The following is an 18,333-nucleotide window of genomic DNA, read 5'->3' on the forward strand; positions in this document are numbered from 1 at the left end:
CCCACAGAAGGCAGAGTGGTTATAGATGGGTCATATTCTGCATGGAGGTCAATCACCAGTGGAGTGCCCCAGGGATCTGTTCTGGGACCCTTACTTTTTGTGATTTTTATAAATGACCTGGATGAGGAAGTGGAGGGATGGGTTGGCAAGTTTGCTGATGAAACAAAGGTTGGAGGTGTTGTGGATAGTGTGGAGGGATGTCAGAAGTTGAAGCCAGACATTGATAGGATGCAAGACTGGGCAGAGAAGTGGCAGATGGAGCAACCCAATTAAGTGTGAAGTGGTTCATTTTGGCAGGTCAGATGGGATGGCAGAATATAATAATGGTAGGACTCTTGGCAGTGTGGAAGTTCAGAAAGATCTTGGGGTCCGAGTTCATAGGACGCTCAAAGCAGCTGCGCAGGTTGAAGCTGTGGTTAAGAAGGCATATGGTGTACTGGCCTTCAGCAATCGAGTTTAGGAATCGAGAGATAATGTTGCAGCTATATAGGACCCTGGTCAGACCCCACTTGGAGTACTGTGCTCAGTTCTGGTCGCCTCATTACAGGAAGGACGTGGAAGCCATAGAAAAGGTGCAGAGGAGATTCACAAGGATGTTGCCTGGATTGGGTGGCATGCCTTATGAGGATAGGTTGAGGGAGCTTGGCCTTTTCTCCTTGGAGAGACAAAGGGTGAGGGGGTGACCTGATAGAGGTGTATAAGATGTTGAGAGGTATTGATTGTGTGGATAGTCAGAGGCTTTTTCCCAGGGCTGAAATGGTTGCCACAAGACGACACAGGTTTAAGGTGCTGGGGAGTAGGTACAGAGGAGATGTCAGGGGTAAGTTTTTCACTCAGTGGTGGGTGCGTGGAATGGGCTGCCAGCAACGGTGGTGGAGATGGATTCAACAGGGTCTTTTAAGAGACTTTTAGATAAGTACATGGAACTTAGTAGGTTATAAGCAAGCCTAGTACAACTTTGTGGGCCGAAGGGCCTGTACTGTGCTGTAGTTTTTCAATGTTTCTATAAATATGTGTAACAGCCAGTACACCAATTCAGTTTGAAAGGAGTTACCTGTATGCAATGTCACTATTTCACATCTTCATAGAGACTGCACATAAGTATGACCTTGATAACTGAATGTATTTGCATGGGCACTGAATGGAATGCTTGAATTTTTGGTAATGCCTTTTGAACCAAACCTACCCAAGATCAATGAAAAGGACTTTGACACAAGATTCTATACAATGTACCTAATTTGACTGTTCTTTTATAATTTGAGATTCATAACCATAACCTGAGGCATTTATTGCCTTCAAGGTTAATGCTTCCCATTGTCTGTTATCAGTTTGTCAAATAATTACACAAAGGTCAGTAGTTAAATAGTGAAATTTTGAAGGTTAAAAACATTTCAAAGGACCATCAGTTCAGCTGTTCAAAGAAAATGTCCTGGCTTGACAGGGGTTTCTAATCTGGTATGCTTACTTTTCTTTGCATCGGGGTCTCAGGTGAAACTTGGGGCATGAGAATCAAGCAATAGTGTACAGAACGTAAACACGTTTCAGTCCCTAAAACAAAATGCAGCTTATATTTCTCATGATTGTATGAGGCCTCCAACAATGGATGGTTATAGCATGTTCATGTAACCGGGGCTAATAATGGCCCAGACCTTCCATTCCCCAGAGGGTTATACTCCAGAGGTACCCTAAAAGATGTTCTGGGGGACCCCTTGAAGTTCCACACACACGGACAGCATTGGAATTGCCATGGATTACCCTGTGTTTCGAACTCTCAAACGCTGATTCAAAGCCAGAGACAGTATAGTTGGAGCTATTACCCAGGAATTTAGAAGATTAAAGCCAACTCTAATGCCTGCATAACTATACTCCTGACCCCACTTGAGCCGCCACCGACTCCCAACACACCGCCCCTGACCTCACTACTAACACCACCTCTGGCATCACCCCTCCAATTACCTCCCATACCACCTGACTACTCCCACAATCACCCAATTAATCCCCTAGCCCTCAACGCACCCCCCCCCCCAACAACCCATAAAACACCACACCCTACATCCCACTTGACTAAGCCCTTTCAACCCTACCTCACTATTCCTCGACCATCCTGCTACACTCCTCATTCCTTAACCATTTAATTCCAAACCCCCCCCCCCCTCAATTTGTCAGAGGGTCATCTGGACTCGAAATGTCAGCTCTTTTCTCTCCTTACAGATGCTGCCAGACCTGAGATTTTCCAGCATTTTCTCTTTTGGTTTCAGATTCCAGGATCGCAATAATTTGCTTTTATCTCCTGCTGCCACACCCTATCCACTCATCTATTTATCCTATACATTTACCTTCTTTCCTAACTTGTCAAAGTTTCTGGAGCATTAAAATATACCGGTCTACAGCAGCTAATGCCATAAAAAGGAGGCATGAGTTCACTTTCCGGAGCCTTGTTTTAAGACTACCAGGAACAGCTGAGCTATACATTTCTCAGCAGGCCTGAGCTGGAGATCTGGGCGAGAAATGTGCCACTCCAGACTAAGGGATTAGCAAAACAGAGTAGAATGGCAATCTGACAGTGATTGCCACTGCATCAAACTTTTGGCCTGATATATCTCACAGGTATAACATAGATTAAGAAGTGTAATATTTTGTTAATTTGACTCCAGTAAATCTGAAAGTTTTCCAGCAGAGTATCTGATCACAGCCAACTCAAATTGGAAATTGTTCTGACAATTCTCAACTCAACTTTCAATTCTTACTGCATTATCTTGGTATCACAGGCTTCACTACAATACACAGCAAGTGAAAACCAAGGCATTGTGTTACATTGTGTAACAAACTGAACACACAGAACAGAATTCAACAAAATCTGAAAACAGAAAAACAGCAAAGCACTCCCAGTTAAAATTTAGGGAGCCCCTTGATAACAAATTAAAAAGAATCAATTGGAGTGCATTATATTTCAGTAATCTTTCACCTGTAGAGCTGTATTTTTCCAACTCAGATCATTATCTAATTTAATTATTTAGCACTCCACCACCGGCTGCACAGAATTAGAACAGGAGTTGATTTTAACATGTAGCGGTTAACTGGCCAAAATAAACACGAGACCCGTCAAAACAAAATGACCGTCTGTCTAGTTATTAGGCTCTCTACTGTTTTGGAAATCAAGAGAAAATCCACTGGGGAATCCAGGAGAAATGCCTTTACCCACAGTGTCCATAATGTGGAATTTGCTAAAACAAGGAGTAGTTAGTTACATAAAGGGGAAGCACGGATGGAAAAAAGGAATAGACCAGTCGGGCCAAATAGCTTATTTCTACGTAATAAAGACACAAATCTCAATAATTCTGTGGAGGGCAGAAGCTTGAGTGCCATTTTAAGCAGAATAATCAGGCTGGAAAAAATGCTACCACTTTTAAAATGCCACAGAGTAAGTGCAAATTGATAAGTGAAGGTCTAACCTTGAAGGACTTTCACTCACCATAAGTAGTTTCAAGTCTGCTCGATCAGCTGGATTCTTGAATAAGCTGCAATTAAACATTTTAATTAGTAAACAGCACAACATTCTAGATGAGTTGAAGATGCAAAGCCAACCTCAGAGTCCTTCAGCAGAATTGCAATAAAAAAATCAAGCATATTCACAATTATTTCCTTTTGATATAACTATTTATTGTACGTAATTAAAATACAAAATTTATCTACATATAAATGGCCTGCTACATTCTCCTATAGTAAGAAGTCTCACAACACCAGATTAAAGTCCAACAGGTTTATTTGGTAGCAAAAGCCACTAAGCTTTTGGAGCGCCACTCCTTTGTCAGGAAAGTGGAAGTTGTGTGTGACATGAACCCAAGATTCCAGTTGAGGCCACCCTCGCGTGCGGAACTTGGCTATCGGTCTCTGCTCGGCAACTCTGCGCTGTCATGTGTTGGGAAGGCCACATGACAATCACCAGGCAAGAGTGTTCTCTTCCTGTTGGGGAACACTTCAGCGGTCATGGGCATTCGACCTCTGATCCTCAGGTAAGCATTCTCCAAGGCGGCCTTCATGACACACAGCAATGCAGAGTCGCTGAGCAGAGACTGATTGCCAAGTTTTGCACACGAGGACAGCCTCAACCGGGATCTTGGGGTCATGTCACACCATCTGTAACCCCCATGACTTGCCTGGGCTTGCAAAATCTCACTAGCTGCCCTGTTTGGAGACAATACACATCTCTTTAACCTGTGCTCAACGCTCTCTCTACTCACATTGTCTGTACCTTTAAGATTTGATTACCTGTAAAGACTCACATTCCAATCATTATTTTGTAAATTGAGTTTGTGTCTTTATATGCCCTGTTTGTGAACAGAACTCCCACTCACCTGACAAAGGAGCAGTGCTCCAAAAGCTAGTGGCTTTCGCTACCAAATAAATCTGTTGGATTTTAACCTGGTGTTGAGAGACTTCTTACTGTGTTTACCCCAGTCCAACCCTGGCATCTCCACAACACTCTCCTATACACAGGATATACAGCATTTATAATTTAAAATGATAGCAAATTTTGTACTTAAAAAAATACAAAATAACAAATCATATTGAAACACCATAACAAATGTAACACAATAAAATGGCCAAATATTTCCCACGAAGATAGCTTTAAATCAATGTACAACCATAAAATCCTGAAAAACTGCCGATCACAGGGATCATTGGCCAGTGGCAGCCACAACCTTAAATAAACCAATAACCCATAAAGTTTTCAAATGTAATTCAAGTTAGCACCAAACTTCCACATGAAAACGGAGGTCCTAAAATCCAGCACAGACACATGCACTTCTTCAGTAATCTAATACTAAAACATATGAGTAACAACTTGCATTTATATAGTGCCTCTAACATAGTCATAAGGTGCTTCACCAGAACAATCAACAGATTGCAGTTCAGCTGGAACATGGTTTATGAACATCAGCCTTCTTTTACCACAGACAGATTGCTGTTCCTTAAGTCTAGGAAAATACTTGACATGGCCAAGTCTCTCCTAATGCCATCTACATATCCCGTCAGGGGAACTTAAATGCAGACAGAAGAACCCCGAGTGATGGCAGCATCCCAGCTCCCCATCTTTGGATTGTAATATTTATCCAGCTTTACAGGAAGCAGAAATGTGGGCAGCAACAATACTATCTACTAGCACCCATTGCCTTCATGCATGCAATGTCATTGGTGCTGATGGGATTGAACTCAACCAAATCTCCAAAGTTTCAGGAGAGCGGGGAGTGGCATTATTTCTAGTTATTCTCAGTATCTTTTACAGATAGGTAATTATAGGTAATGTAAGATTCTAAAAATAGCTGAAAACCAAGATCAGTTTATCAAAACTACCAGTAAACTTGGGATCTAGAGTTTAACCTTGAACATTATTCACCTATGATCATTATGCAAGGATAACGTGAACAAGACTACTGCATCTAATCTGTGGGTAATATAGAAGTTAACAAGTGCAAGTTAATACAACTGAGACAGTTTGAAAACTTTAAAGCTATAAAGCAAGTTAAGAGAATGCAGATGACAGATCAAATGGGATTTAAATAGCTAATTACTTAAAACATAGGTGGGGGGAGCAGGGAGAGATGGGAGAGACAGGGACAGGGAGGGAGAGATGGGGGGCACAGAGAGAGAGAGAGAGAGAGAGAGGGGCGGGGGAGGGCCACAGACAGAGAGAGAGAGAGAGACAGAGAGGGAGAGAGAGAGAGAGAGAGAGAGAGAGAGATCGAGAGAGAGAGAGAGAGAGAGATCGAGTGCGAGGAGGTCGCATGTGTGGAGAACAAGCCTCAGCAGAAAATCAGACAGGAGTATTTCATTACAAGCCGTGGCCTAACAACAAAGATTTCTTAATTCAAAAGAGGACCGTCACATTCAGTTTACTCACTGTCCGCAGAGCATGCTGGAGTGGTTTCTACAGGACACAGCATTTTCCTTTTCACATATTCATCTACTTTTCTACTAAAAATGTCAAGGTTGACCGTTTTTCTTGGTAGGAATTCTACATTTTATCTTGCTTGTAATTTTTTCCCCCAACTTATCCCCTCTAATTCTAGCTACTTACTAACCAACGAGTTGTTGCTTATTCACCTCACCAAAACCCTGTAATAATTTTGAACACCTCATCAAGTTTGAACACTGAGCACGTGGAACAAACACTGAATTTGATCAAATGGCTGCCATTGGAGTGCTGCACAGAAAGTGAAGTATGTCCAATTCAATAATACTGCCTGCCAGCAAACATAAACCACAACAATCAGGCCATAGCCTGACTCAATCCCAACTGAATTGTACCAGAATTTAAAGCCCAGATTTAACTCTACAGTGGGAAAAGTTCCAAAAACATTGACAAAAATTCATAATGTGGAAATTCAGAATGAAAAATTCAACAACAGGAATGTACTTGGTTATTAAAACATGAAGGTGAACCCAATACAACTGCATCCTAGCAAAACACAAGAGAAATAGTATATAGTATAATCCACAGCTGAGTTTACAGTTACATAGCTGTACCAACAGACACTGCAAAAAATTAATTGTTCCCAGAATTACACATGTGAAGCAGGACGAATGCAAACCACACTACCAGAGGGAAATTGCCTTTTATGGTGCTTATTGTAATGATGGAAAAAATTCCTATACAAAATAAGGTGCTGGATCACTGAATTGCCATCATATCATTAATTTCTTCTGTTTATTTAAATAAGGGCATGAAAGCAAAGCTTGCTAAGGTGAATTGGCAAATGTGGTAAGGGATAGATCGATAGGGGTTCAGTGGCAGACATTTAAAGGGATATTTCAGCATACACAGAATAGACATTCCAATGAGAAAGAAAAATTCCAAGAGGGGGCTGGCCCATCATCCATAGTAACTGAAAAAGTTAGACTTTAAACCTAAAGAAAAAACACAATTGTGCAAGGACTGGTGGCAGCTTACCAGATTGGAAATAATATACAGAGAACAGCAAAGAATAACAAAGATTAGTAGGAAAGGAAAAATTAGTGTATGATTGAAGGCTTGCTAGTAGCATAAAGATGGATAGGAAGAGCTTCTATAGATATTTAAATAGTTTAGCTAAATGAGCTTTGATCCTATAAAAAGTACGTCTGGGCAATTGATAATGAAAACTAGGGAGATGGTGGATAAATTAGAAAGTTATTAACTCTGGTCTTCACTATAGAGGACACAAGGAATATCCCAGAAATGGCTCTAAATCAGGAAATACAAGGGAGGAATTCAGGAAAATTATCATTACAACAGAAAAGTGGTATGAGCAAATTGTTAGGGCCGTGGGCTGACAAATCCCAGAATCCAGATGGACTTCATCTGAAGGATGTAATCAGTGAGATTTTTGATGCATTAGTTTTAATTTTCCACGATTTCCTAGGTTCAGGGAAGTTTCCATTAGATTGGAAACCAGTAAACATAACTGCTAACAGAAAGTGGGAAACTACAGGTCAGTTAGCCTATCATCTGTCATAAGGAAAACGTTAGAAGCCATGCTTGCAGTTACAGCAAGTAATGTGGAAAGCTAACAGAATGTTACTGTTTCTTGTGCGGAGAATCAATTACCAAAGTAGGCAGGCTGTGCTTCTGTTGTACAGGACACTGGTAAGACCCCATCTGGAGAATTGTATACAACTTTGGTTTCCTTATTTAAGCAAAGATGTAAATACATGAGAAACAGTTCAGAGGGGGTTTACTAGACTAATTCCAGGAATGGGCAGGTTGTCATATGGGGAAAGGTTAGGTTTGTATCCACGAGAGTTTAGAAGAATAAAGCACGACTTGCTCGAAACATTTAAGGTCCTGAAAGGTAATGATAGATGGATTTGGAGAGGGCGTTTCTTTTTGTGGGAGAATCTAGAACTTGAGGTCACTCATTTAAGACAGATGAGCAGAATCTTTCTCTCCGAGGGTTATGACTCTCCGAAACTCTTCCTCAAAAGGCAGTGGAAGCAGTTTTTAATTTTTTTTAAAGGTAGAGCTAGATAGATTCCGGATTAACCAGGGGGTAGATAGGTAGGAATGCGGATTTGAAGTTATTGTTATTGAATAGTGGAGCAGGCTTGAGGAGCTAAGTGGCCTACTCATGCTCCTAATTCAGTGCATTTGTAATATAGCAGATATTTATTTATATTTATCATGAGTTGAGTACCATGTTCAGCCCACATCATCATAAAATATCTTTGCAGTACATACAAGAATACAGTTAAGATTCCCAGAGGCTGAAGCAGCATTTTTAAAAAATTCGTACATAGGATGTGGCTGTCACTGGCTAGGCCAGCGTTTATCGCCCATCTCTAATTGCTCTCAATTGCACTGAAGAGCCAATCTTTGGTCTGGAGTTACACATAGGCCTAACCAGGTAATGCTGCAGATTCCCTTCCATAAGAGACATTAACAAACCAGGTGGTTTCATGGTTATCATTAATTCCAGATTTTCATTGAATTCAAATTTCACCATCAAACTCTGGTACCCAGTCGTACCCTAGGTCTCTGGAATCTTAGCCCAGTGATAATAGCACCATGCTTCCCATGTCCCTTAGGTGGTAGCAGTCACAGATTTGGAAGGTGTTTTTGAAAGTGAGTTGCTATGGTTCATCTTTTAGGTGGTGTAGATTTCTGCCACTGTGTGTTGGTGGTGGAGGGAGTGAATGTTTAAGGAAATGGATGAGGTGCCAGGCAAGCGGGCTGCTTTGCTCTGGATCGTGAAAGACTTTTCAGTGAGATTGGAGCTGCACTCATCCAACCAAGGGAAGAGTATTCCAACACACTTCTGACTTGTGCCTTTTAGATAGGTGGATGGGCTTTGGGGAGTCAGGAGTCAAGTTACCTGCTGCAGAATTCCTAGCCTCCGACCTGCTCTTGTAGCCACCATAACAGTCCAGTTCTGTTTTCTGTCAATGGTCACCCTCAGAATATTAATAGTGGGGGGATTCAGCAATGGTAATGCCACTGAAAGTCATGGGGAGATTGTTAGATTCTCTCCTGTTGGAGATGGTTATTGCCTAGCACTTGTGTGGCCCGACAGTTATTTGTCAAATAGCAGCTCAAGACTGAACGCTGTCCAGGTTTTGTTGCGATTGAACATGGACTATGTCAGCGTCCGAGGAGTTTTTAAATGGTACTGACAACTGTATCATCATTAGCAAACATTTCCACTTCTGATTTTATGATGGACAGAATGTCATTGATGAAGCAACTGAAAGATAGTGAACCTCAGACACTTCCCTGAGGAACTCCTGGAGCGAATGATTGGGCTCCGACATCCACAATCATCTTCCTTTGGGCTAGGTATGACATCAACCACTGGCGACTTTTCCTCCTGATTCTCTCAATTACATAAGAAGAGCAAAAAAAAATAACAGTAGCAGATATCTGTGATCAGATATCAAGTTTACAAGAATGAGATGAAGCTAGCTGTGTTAAGGGAAAGACAAAGACAGAATGGTGAAGGTCTAACAACCAAATCGAGACATGAAATACCCTTGTAGGACCACGAGAGGCTCCTGTGTACCAGTTTTCCCACACAGCATGCCGTGCATTTACTTACCATTTATTTACAAACTCTTGGAAGTCCTGTGTAAATACACCAATGGGAAGTTTAGGAGGAGGCTGGAAGGAAAAGTAAAATACTCAGTAAATACTGGAAATAATAATTTGCTCAGCACACTGCTCTACTAGATGGCCATACTTGTTGCAATTTTGCTCCTCAGTTCACTGGCTGAGCAAGCCAATCAGTTTAAGAGTAACTGAGGGTGGGCAACAGATGTTGGCTTTGTCTGCGGCATCAACGTGGCAGGAAAGAATAAATAAATGTTTAAAAAAAACCTTCTGGACAGCTCCAGTGACTGCTACCAATTTATGTTGTCATGTTTCCTCCTAGCTCAATTATTTTTCAGCAATCAGCATATGGATGGTGTAAACAGTGACCTCAGCATTCCAGCTCAGAGACTTACTGTAATTCAACTTCCATCTGTAAACAAATCGTTACATAAAAGGAACATTTAAGTAAATGAATCCTCGTTGTAAGAATTCGTTCACTGGATTACATTTTATATCTTGGAAAGCAAAAACTAGGAGGAGTTACTTAAATGGCATAAAGTCATTGCGATTCTGTTCCAGTAGCTTGGGCACCAAAGGAAAGGTAAGCTTGACAACTGTCTGTGTGTTCAGACTGAAGTTATGTAACATCTTCCTGCTGTTCAAATAAAGTCAGTCTTTGAGTTGTGTAATTATTGGTCAAGCAAAGCAATTTAACTTAAGACATGTTGGAAAAGCTTAGCTTTTCATGGCCAACATTGCTCCCTCAAGAGATTAATTAGTTATTCATTTTCATTGCTGACCTTTGCCATGTGTAAAATAGCTGCTGCTCCCTATTTCATAATGTAAATGAAGATAGCGCTTGTAAAATGATAAAACAATTGTAAAATTGTTAACAGCAGAAAGCTTTACATGGTCTGTTTTTTAAAAAGTGTTTTTAAAAGAGATACAGGTGTGCAGAACACAGAGCAAAACATTGTATTGAGAGGCTAGGCAGTAATTGCTGCAAAGACGACAGGCTGCTTTTGAATTTTAATCTGCTCAAAAGAAGCATTTGAATAGCAGCAGTTGATCAGAGTTGAATTTGATGTTTTGATAATCTTTAAATCAATCTTATTGTGGGGATTTTTGCTATGTCATGAGGGGTATAAAAGCCACAGCTCCCAGCTCCAGACAGCACCCGTTGAGTAACAGTTTAGTAAACATTGAATCATAGAACCCCACAGTGCAGAAAGAGGCCCTTCGGCCCATCGAGTCTGCACCAAACACAATCCCACCCAGGCCCTACCCCCATATCCTGATGTATTATACCCACTAATCCCTCTAATCTATGCATCTCTGGATACTAAGGGGCAATTTCTTAGATGGCCACCCTAACCCGCACATAAGAACATAAGAAATAGGAGCAGGAGTAGGCCATCTAGCCCTTCGAGCCTGCCCCGCCATTCAATAAGATCATGGCTGATCTGTCGTGGCTCAATTCCACATTCCCGCCCTCTCCCCATAACCCTTAATCCCCTCGCTTATCAAAAACCCATCAACACGCACCTTAAAAATATTTAGCGAGGCAGCCTCCACCACTTCAACGGGCAGAGAATTCCAGAGATTCACCACCCTTTGAGTGAAGAAGTTCCTCCTCAACTCCGTTCTAAACCGCCCCCCCCCCCCCCCCCCTTACTTTATCTTGAGGCTGTGCCCCCTAGTCCTACTGTCCTTTGAGCGGAAAGTGTCTCTCCACCTCTATCCTATCCATCCCATTCATCATCTTATACGTCTCAATGAGATCTCCCCTCATTCTTCTAAACTCTAACAAGTACAAGCCTAGTTTATTCAGCCTCTCCTCATAGCTCAACCCCCTCAACTCTGGTATCAGCCGATTAAACCTCCTTTGCACTCCCTCCAAGGCCAAAATATCCTTGCGTAAGTGCGGCGACCAAAACTGCACACAGTACTCCAGCTGCGGCCTCACCAATGCCCTACACAGCTGCAGCAAGACCTCCCTACTTTTATATTCAATCCCCCTCGCTATGAAGGCCAGCAACCCATTAGCCTTCCTGACCACCTGCTGCACCTGCAGGCTGGGTTTTTGCGACTCATGCACAAGGACTCCGAGGTCCCTCTGCACCGTCGCCTGCTGCAGTTTTTCGCCACGTAAGTAATAATCCTTCCTACCATTATTCCTACCAAAGTGGACCACCTCGCACTTGCCAACATTAAATTCCATTTGCGATTTCCTGGCCCATTCGCCCAGCCTATCTAGATCCTTCTGCAGACTCTCCACACCCTCCGCGCAATTTGCCGTTCCACCAATCTTGGTGTCATCAGCAAATTTCGACACCATACACTCGGTTCCCTCCTCCAGATCATCTATATAAATGGTAAATAGCTGAGGCCCCAGCACCTACCCCTGGGGCACTCCACTAGTCACCAACCGCCAATCTGAATAGCACCCATTGACCCCCACACTCTGCCTCCTATTTGACAACCAATCCTCTATCCACGCTAACACCCTACCCCCAACTCCATGCCCCCTTACCTTCTGCAATAACCTCTTGTGAGGTACCTTGTCAAAAGCCTTCTGAAAATCAAGAAAGACCACATCCACCGGCTCTCCTCTATCCACCGCCCTAGACACATCCTCATAGAACTCCAATAAATTTGTCAGACACGACTTCCCCTTAACGAAACCGTGCTGCGTCTGCTCTATCAAGCAATTCCCCTCAAGATGCCTCACTATTTCCTCCTTGATGACGGATTCTAACATTTTACCTACAACAGACGTTAAACTAACCGGCCTATAATTCCCTGCCTTTTGCCTGCCACCCTTCTTAAACAACGGCGTAACATTAGCCGTTTTCCAATCTTCCAGCACTTCCCCGGAATCCAGCGAGGTTTGGAAAATAACCATTAAGGCATCCACTATCACCTCCGCCATTTCTTTCAGAACCCTCGGATGCATTCCATCCGGTCCTGAGGACTTGTCCACAATCAGTCCCTCCAGTCTGTCGAGCACCGCCCCCCTAGTAACAATAATGTCATTGAGACCCTCCAGTCCTACCACCTTTCCATTGCTAACACCTGGCAAATTATTCACGTCCTCCTCCGTGAAGACCGAAACAAAAAAGTTATTCAAGACCTCAGCCATTTCCCCATCCCCTACCACTAAGTCCCCCCTCTCATCCTCTAAGGGTCCAACGTTCACCCTAGCCAGCCTCTTCCTTTTTATATATTTATAAAAACTCTTGCTATCTTTTTTATATTAAGCGCTAGCCCAGCTTCATAGTTTCTCCTACCCTTCTTTATCAACTTCTTTGTCAATCTTTGTTGACATTTAAACCTCTCCCAATCCTCTTCTCGCCCACTACTCTTAGCTGGTCTAAACACCTCCGCTTTTAATTTAACACTTTCCTTCACCTCCTTCGTTATCCACAGCTTATTACCTCTCCTCCTACGGTCCTTTTTAACCATCGGAATAAATTTCTGCTGAGCACCAAGAAAGATCTCCTTAAAGATCCTCCACTGCTCCTCAGCAGACCTACCTTCCAACGCGCTCCCCCAGTCCACATTCGCCAATTCTTCTCTCATCCTACCGTACTCCCCTCTGTTCAAACAAAGGACGTGTGTCCGGGAACCCACTTTCTCCTCCTCCATCTGCACCAGAAACTCCACCATACAATGATCACTCTCCCCAAGAGGATCCTTCACCACAAGGTCCCTAATTCTACCTGCCTCATTATATAACACCAGATCCAAGATAGCTCGCTCCCTCGTCGGCTCCAACACACACTGTTCAAGGAAACTATCCTGGCAGCGTTCCAAGAACTACTCCTCGAGCCCACCGCGTCCAACATGGGTCGACCAATCAATATGTAGATTGAAATCCCCCATAATTATTGCTGTTCCATTCCTGCACGCCGCACTTATTTGCGCGTTAACAGCCCGCCCCACCTCCAGATCATTATTCGGGGGCCTATAGACGACACCCACCAGTGTCTCAGAGTTCCAGTTCCACACTCAGAGTGTGAAAGAGAGAGAAGAGTGAGAGAGAGTGGGGGTGTGGGGGTGACAGGGGGAGAGAAATGAGACACACAGCAATTGTCTGCCAGTGTAACAGCCACACTTATATCTAAAAAGAAAGCCTCATCTCAATCACAAAGGTACCAACAAAAAAGACAGAAGAGAATCAGCAAAGAAGACAGAAGGTCTCGGAAGATGACAAACCTGATCGAAATTTGACAGCGACTAAAAAGTTTTTTTTTTGTTAATAAGTGGGAATTGTATTTATCTAAACAGCGTTCCATTAAAATTGTGTTTTTTTCAGTTTGTTAATAGTTTCGTTAATCCGTTTACTGTTAGTTAGATGAAGTGTTACTTGTTGCTTTACAGAGAGAGTTTCTAGTAGTTATTTTGATTAGATCACTAATAGTTCTTGAAGTGCAGACAATCCCTCGTCACACATTTAACAGATTATGAAGGGAGGTACTGATCTTAGAGTGGTTGCGTGTTAGTTAGTAACAAAGTCCAAAGGTGTGTGGATTAGATTGATTGGCCATGCTAAATTGTCCCTTAATGGGGTTAGCGGGGTAAATATGTGGAGTTATTGGGGTGGAGCCTGGGTCGGATTGTCATTGGTGCAGGCCTGATGGACCGAATGGCCTCCTCCTGCTCTTTAGAGATTCGCCACTTCTATGACAAGTATTCCAGGTAGATAGCCTGATTCTGAGGCCAGTCCTAAAGCATTAGCTACATTAGACACATTCTTTCAGGTGGAGAGTTTTCATCCTCTGAGCAAAGGAATGTTAAGGCCTACAGCTACACATTCAATCACTGCTTCATGGTCGCCAAGAGCAGTCCAAACATCTGGTGGGTAAGTAAAAGTAAAGAAATGGGAATCAACACGTTTTGGTACGAAGAACAAGGTGAATATAAAATAAATGTTAAATTCTAAAGTTGATGCAGGAACTGAGATTTGGAAGATGACATGCACAAATTTCGATGGTAGCAGGACATGTTGAAAAAGTGGTTATTTGGCAGGTGGTATCCTGGGCTTCATAAGTTAATGGATGGAGAATAAAAACAAGAAAGCTATGTTGGTGAACCATTATAAAATGTAGAGATCTCCTGGATTACATGTAATGTTTTCCAGATGTAACTCTAACTAATATAGGCAAGCTGAGAATGAATAAAGAATTTCCAACTGATAAATTTTCAAAGCAGAAATAGACAATTCAAGAGCACAAAAAGGCAATCACCCTTCATACACAGTTAGAATTCTGCCAACAAACATTTATCCTTTGTTAATAATTGATAAAGTGAGCCTTTTCTACTATAAACATACACACAAAAATACAAACCTCGTTAACAATGTAATCCAGAAGTTCAAAAATAGCCATGGCTGGCCGATTGTCCATCCCATGTCCTGCACAATAGAAAGGCAACAGGTCAGCTGAAGTACTGACATCTCAGTTCTACACATGCACTCTTGTGAACCCATGAATTCAGCCTGTGTTCAAAGGCAAAATTACTGCAGATGCAAGAAATTTGAAATAAAAGCAGAAAGTGCTGGAAATTTGCAGCAGGTCAGGAAGCATTGTTGGAAACAACCTTTCATCAGGACTAGCAAATGTCAATGTCCCATAACCCTTTATGTTGTTAATCAGAAATCTGTCAATCTCTGGCACTCAATTACTGAGCTTCCATAGCCCCCCGGGTCACAGAATGCCAAAGATTCACAGCCCTCTGAGTAAAGAAATTTATCCTCATCTCAGTCCTAAGTGGCACCCCTTTATTTTTAAATTGTGTCTCCTGGTTCTAGACTCCCCAACCAAGAGAAACATTTTACCTACGTCTATCCTAATGTCTACTCCTTTAAGTATTTTGTATGTTTCAACAAGATCATCTCATTCTTCAAACTAAAGAGTACAGGCCCAGTTTGCCCAATCTCTCTTAATAAGACAGTTCCATCATCCCTGGAACAAGTCAGGTGAACCTTCATTGCACTCCCTCTATGGCAATAATATTCTTTGAGAAAAGGGAGCTGAAACAGCACAATCTGGTGCGATCTAACCAAGTTTTTATATAGTTGAAGACCTCACTAACCTTGTACTCAAATCCTCATGATAATGGCTAACATTCCACTAGTTTTCCAAAATAGCTTGCTGCACCTGCATGTTATCCTTCAGTGACTTATGGACAAGAACACCCACGTCTCTTTTTACATCTATACTTTCTAGTTTCTTCCCATTTTGGAAATACTCTGCACATCTGTTCCTTCTACCAAAATGGATTATCTCACATTTTTCCACATTATATTTTATCTGCCACGTTCTCGTCCAGTTATTAAAACTGTCCAAATTCTCCTCTAGCCACTTTACATCTTCCCCTCAATACACAACCCCCCCCCAGCTTTATATCATCCGCCAACTTGGAAATATTACATTTGGTTCCCACATCCATATCATTGATACATATTGTGAACAGCTGGGGCTGAGGTACAGCCTGCTAATGTGCAAATGACCATTAATTCCTTCTGTTTTCTGCCCGTTTGCAATTCTCAATCCATAATAGTACGTTGCCTCCTATCCCATATGTTCCAAAGCCTTGTGAAAGTCCATCGACTCGCCTTTATCAATTTTGTTCCTAACATCTTCAAAAAACCCAACAGGTTCATCAAACACGATTTCCAATAAATCTATGCTCACTAAGTTCAATCAGATCATGATTGTTCAAGTGTACATCTTTTATAATAGATTCCAACATTTTCCCTATTACTCACATCTGTAGTCCCGTGTTTTCTTTCCTCCACCCTTTTGAAAGTGGAATGACATTTGTTACCTTCCAATCTTCAGGAACTATTCCAGAATCTATAGAATTTTGGGAGATGATCACCAATGCATCTACTGTCTCTATAGAAACCTCTTTCAACACTCTGGAATGCATGGACAGAATTTTACTATCATCTCCCCCCTCCCCCACCCCAGGTTCATACGATTCTACCTGAGGCCAAAGAAGAATGTTATTCTCCGAGCCTCACCTACCTCCAGAATCGAGGCAGGCGTGCTGGTAAAATCCCAGAATTTATATCAGGTCTCAAACTTATCAACTTTCAGTCCCATTAATTTCTCCAATACAACCTTCTTATTTATACTAATTTCCTTCAATTCTATTCTCCCTAGTCTCTTGAATCTCTACATCTGGGAGATTTCCCATTTTCCTTAGTGAAAACAGACACAAAGCAATCATTTAGCTTCTCTACCATTTTTCTACTCTCCATTATGAATTCTGCTGACTTTGCCTGCAATGAACCCACATTTGTCTTAGCTAAACACTTTCTTTTACATAACTATCAAAGCTTTTACAGTCTGTTTTCATACTTTTTGCTAGATCGCATTCATATTCCGTTCTCCCTTTCTTTATCAGTTTCTGGCTCTTTCTTTCAGTATTCCAAAGAAAATTCTTAGGTTTATTTATATTTCTGCCAACTTCATAAACATTTTCTTTTAATCTTATATAATTCTCAACTTCCTTTGTCGGCCAGGGTTGACTGGCTTTTTTGACTGGCCTAATCATTTAGATTCTAACCCCTGATCAAAAGACATACAGAACTACTACAGATAATGGTGTATAAGTTGATCCAACTGATGATAACTCCAACTTTCTGGTCTCAAAGTCATGTTTTTGCATTTACTCAGTGTACAAGTCATCACATCCTTTTCGTCCATGACAGGCTATATCTGCATTAGAAAAGAAAATCTTTCACCCCACAAACTAATGTTTACATCTTGTATCTCATGACTGAGTACAGAGGATCAATCAGGCAATATGGTCTGTTTCAAAGATGTGCGAGAGTTGCACACATCCATACTCTGCAAGTGACAAAGATGGCAACTACCCATACGGGTGGTTCACTTTTATACTCGGCATTTAAGGTGACCCTTATTTTGGGAGGAAGGTGGAAGGCTTCAAAGGTGGACTTATATGCAGATATCTATCTACTGCAGTCAAATTTGTGTTTTGGGGTCTCTGGCAATCCAGCTCTCTCAGAACAAAACAATAACATTCAAATGGATGTGCTCTGTCAAGAATAATGCTCTTTACATTTTAAAAGGATCTTGGTGTTTTCTGCTGCTGAACATTGATAAAACTAGTTATTTTCTTCTTAGAAATTCTGGTTCTTCAAATCAGGAATTCCACATAAAAAGGAACATGAGTGATAAGCAGAGTGACATTTTATATCTGCTTTTTTCCATTCTCAACTAACAATACATCAAAAGTATCACATTGCTTGCAAAGCACATGGGGATATTTTGAGATCATGAAAACATGATCTCAACTTTTCCTCTATCATATGCCTTTAATCAGCAGTTTAAAAGCACAAAACAAAATCAGCGCACTTGTTGGTACCCCATCTCCTCCCTTCAACTCTCACTCCTTCCATCACCAGCACACAGGGGTAGATGTGTGTAAAACTGCAGCAACTTGCCAAGGCTCCTTCAACAAGACCTTCCACTTCCACAATCTCTAACACCAAGGGCAAGGGCAGCAGATGCATGGGGACACCATCACTTAGTCATGCAGCGCAGAAAAGACCCTTTGGCCCATCAAGTCTGCAGCAACAATTACTACCACAAGTCAGGCTAATCCTTTTTCCAGCACTTCTCCAATATCCTTGAATGTTCTGATACTTCAAGCGCTCATCCAAATCCTTTTAAAAGGTTGTAAGGTTCTGGCCTCCACTACCTTCCCAGACAGTGCATTCCAGATTCCCATCA

The 18,333-nt window shown here is 41.8% G+C and overlaps 1 protein-coding gene across 1 annotated transcript in view; it reads right to left on the bottom strand.

The window, feature by feature from the left end:
- The window catches only part of map2k2a (mitogen-activated protein kinase kinase 2a), an 84,609-nt gene that overhangs the window by 15,945 nt on the left and 50,331 nt on the right, over window positions 1–18,333 (bottom strand). Inside the window, exons 8-10 of the mRNA XM_080212657.1 lie at window positions 14,917–14,981; window positions 9,573–9,634; window positions 3,473–3,518 (exon numbers count right to left, since the gene is read on the bottom strand). Of these exons, the coding sequence (XP_080068783.1) occupies window positions 3,473–3,518; window positions 9,573–9,634; window positions 14,917–14,981 (173 nt within the window). The remainder of the gene's footprint in view (window positions 1–3,472; window positions 3,519–9,572; window positions 9,635–14,916; window positions 14,982–18,333) is intronic.

This window comes from Carcharhinus amblyrhynchos, chromosome 26, assembly GCF_965287045.1.
Source record: "Carcharhinus amblyrhynchos chromosome 26, sCarAmb.v2.hapA, whole genome shotgun sequence".
Lineage (NCBI taxonomy): Eukaryota > Metazoa > Chordata > Chondrichthyes > Carcharhiniformes > Carcharhinidae > Carcharhinus > Carcharhinus amblyrhynchos.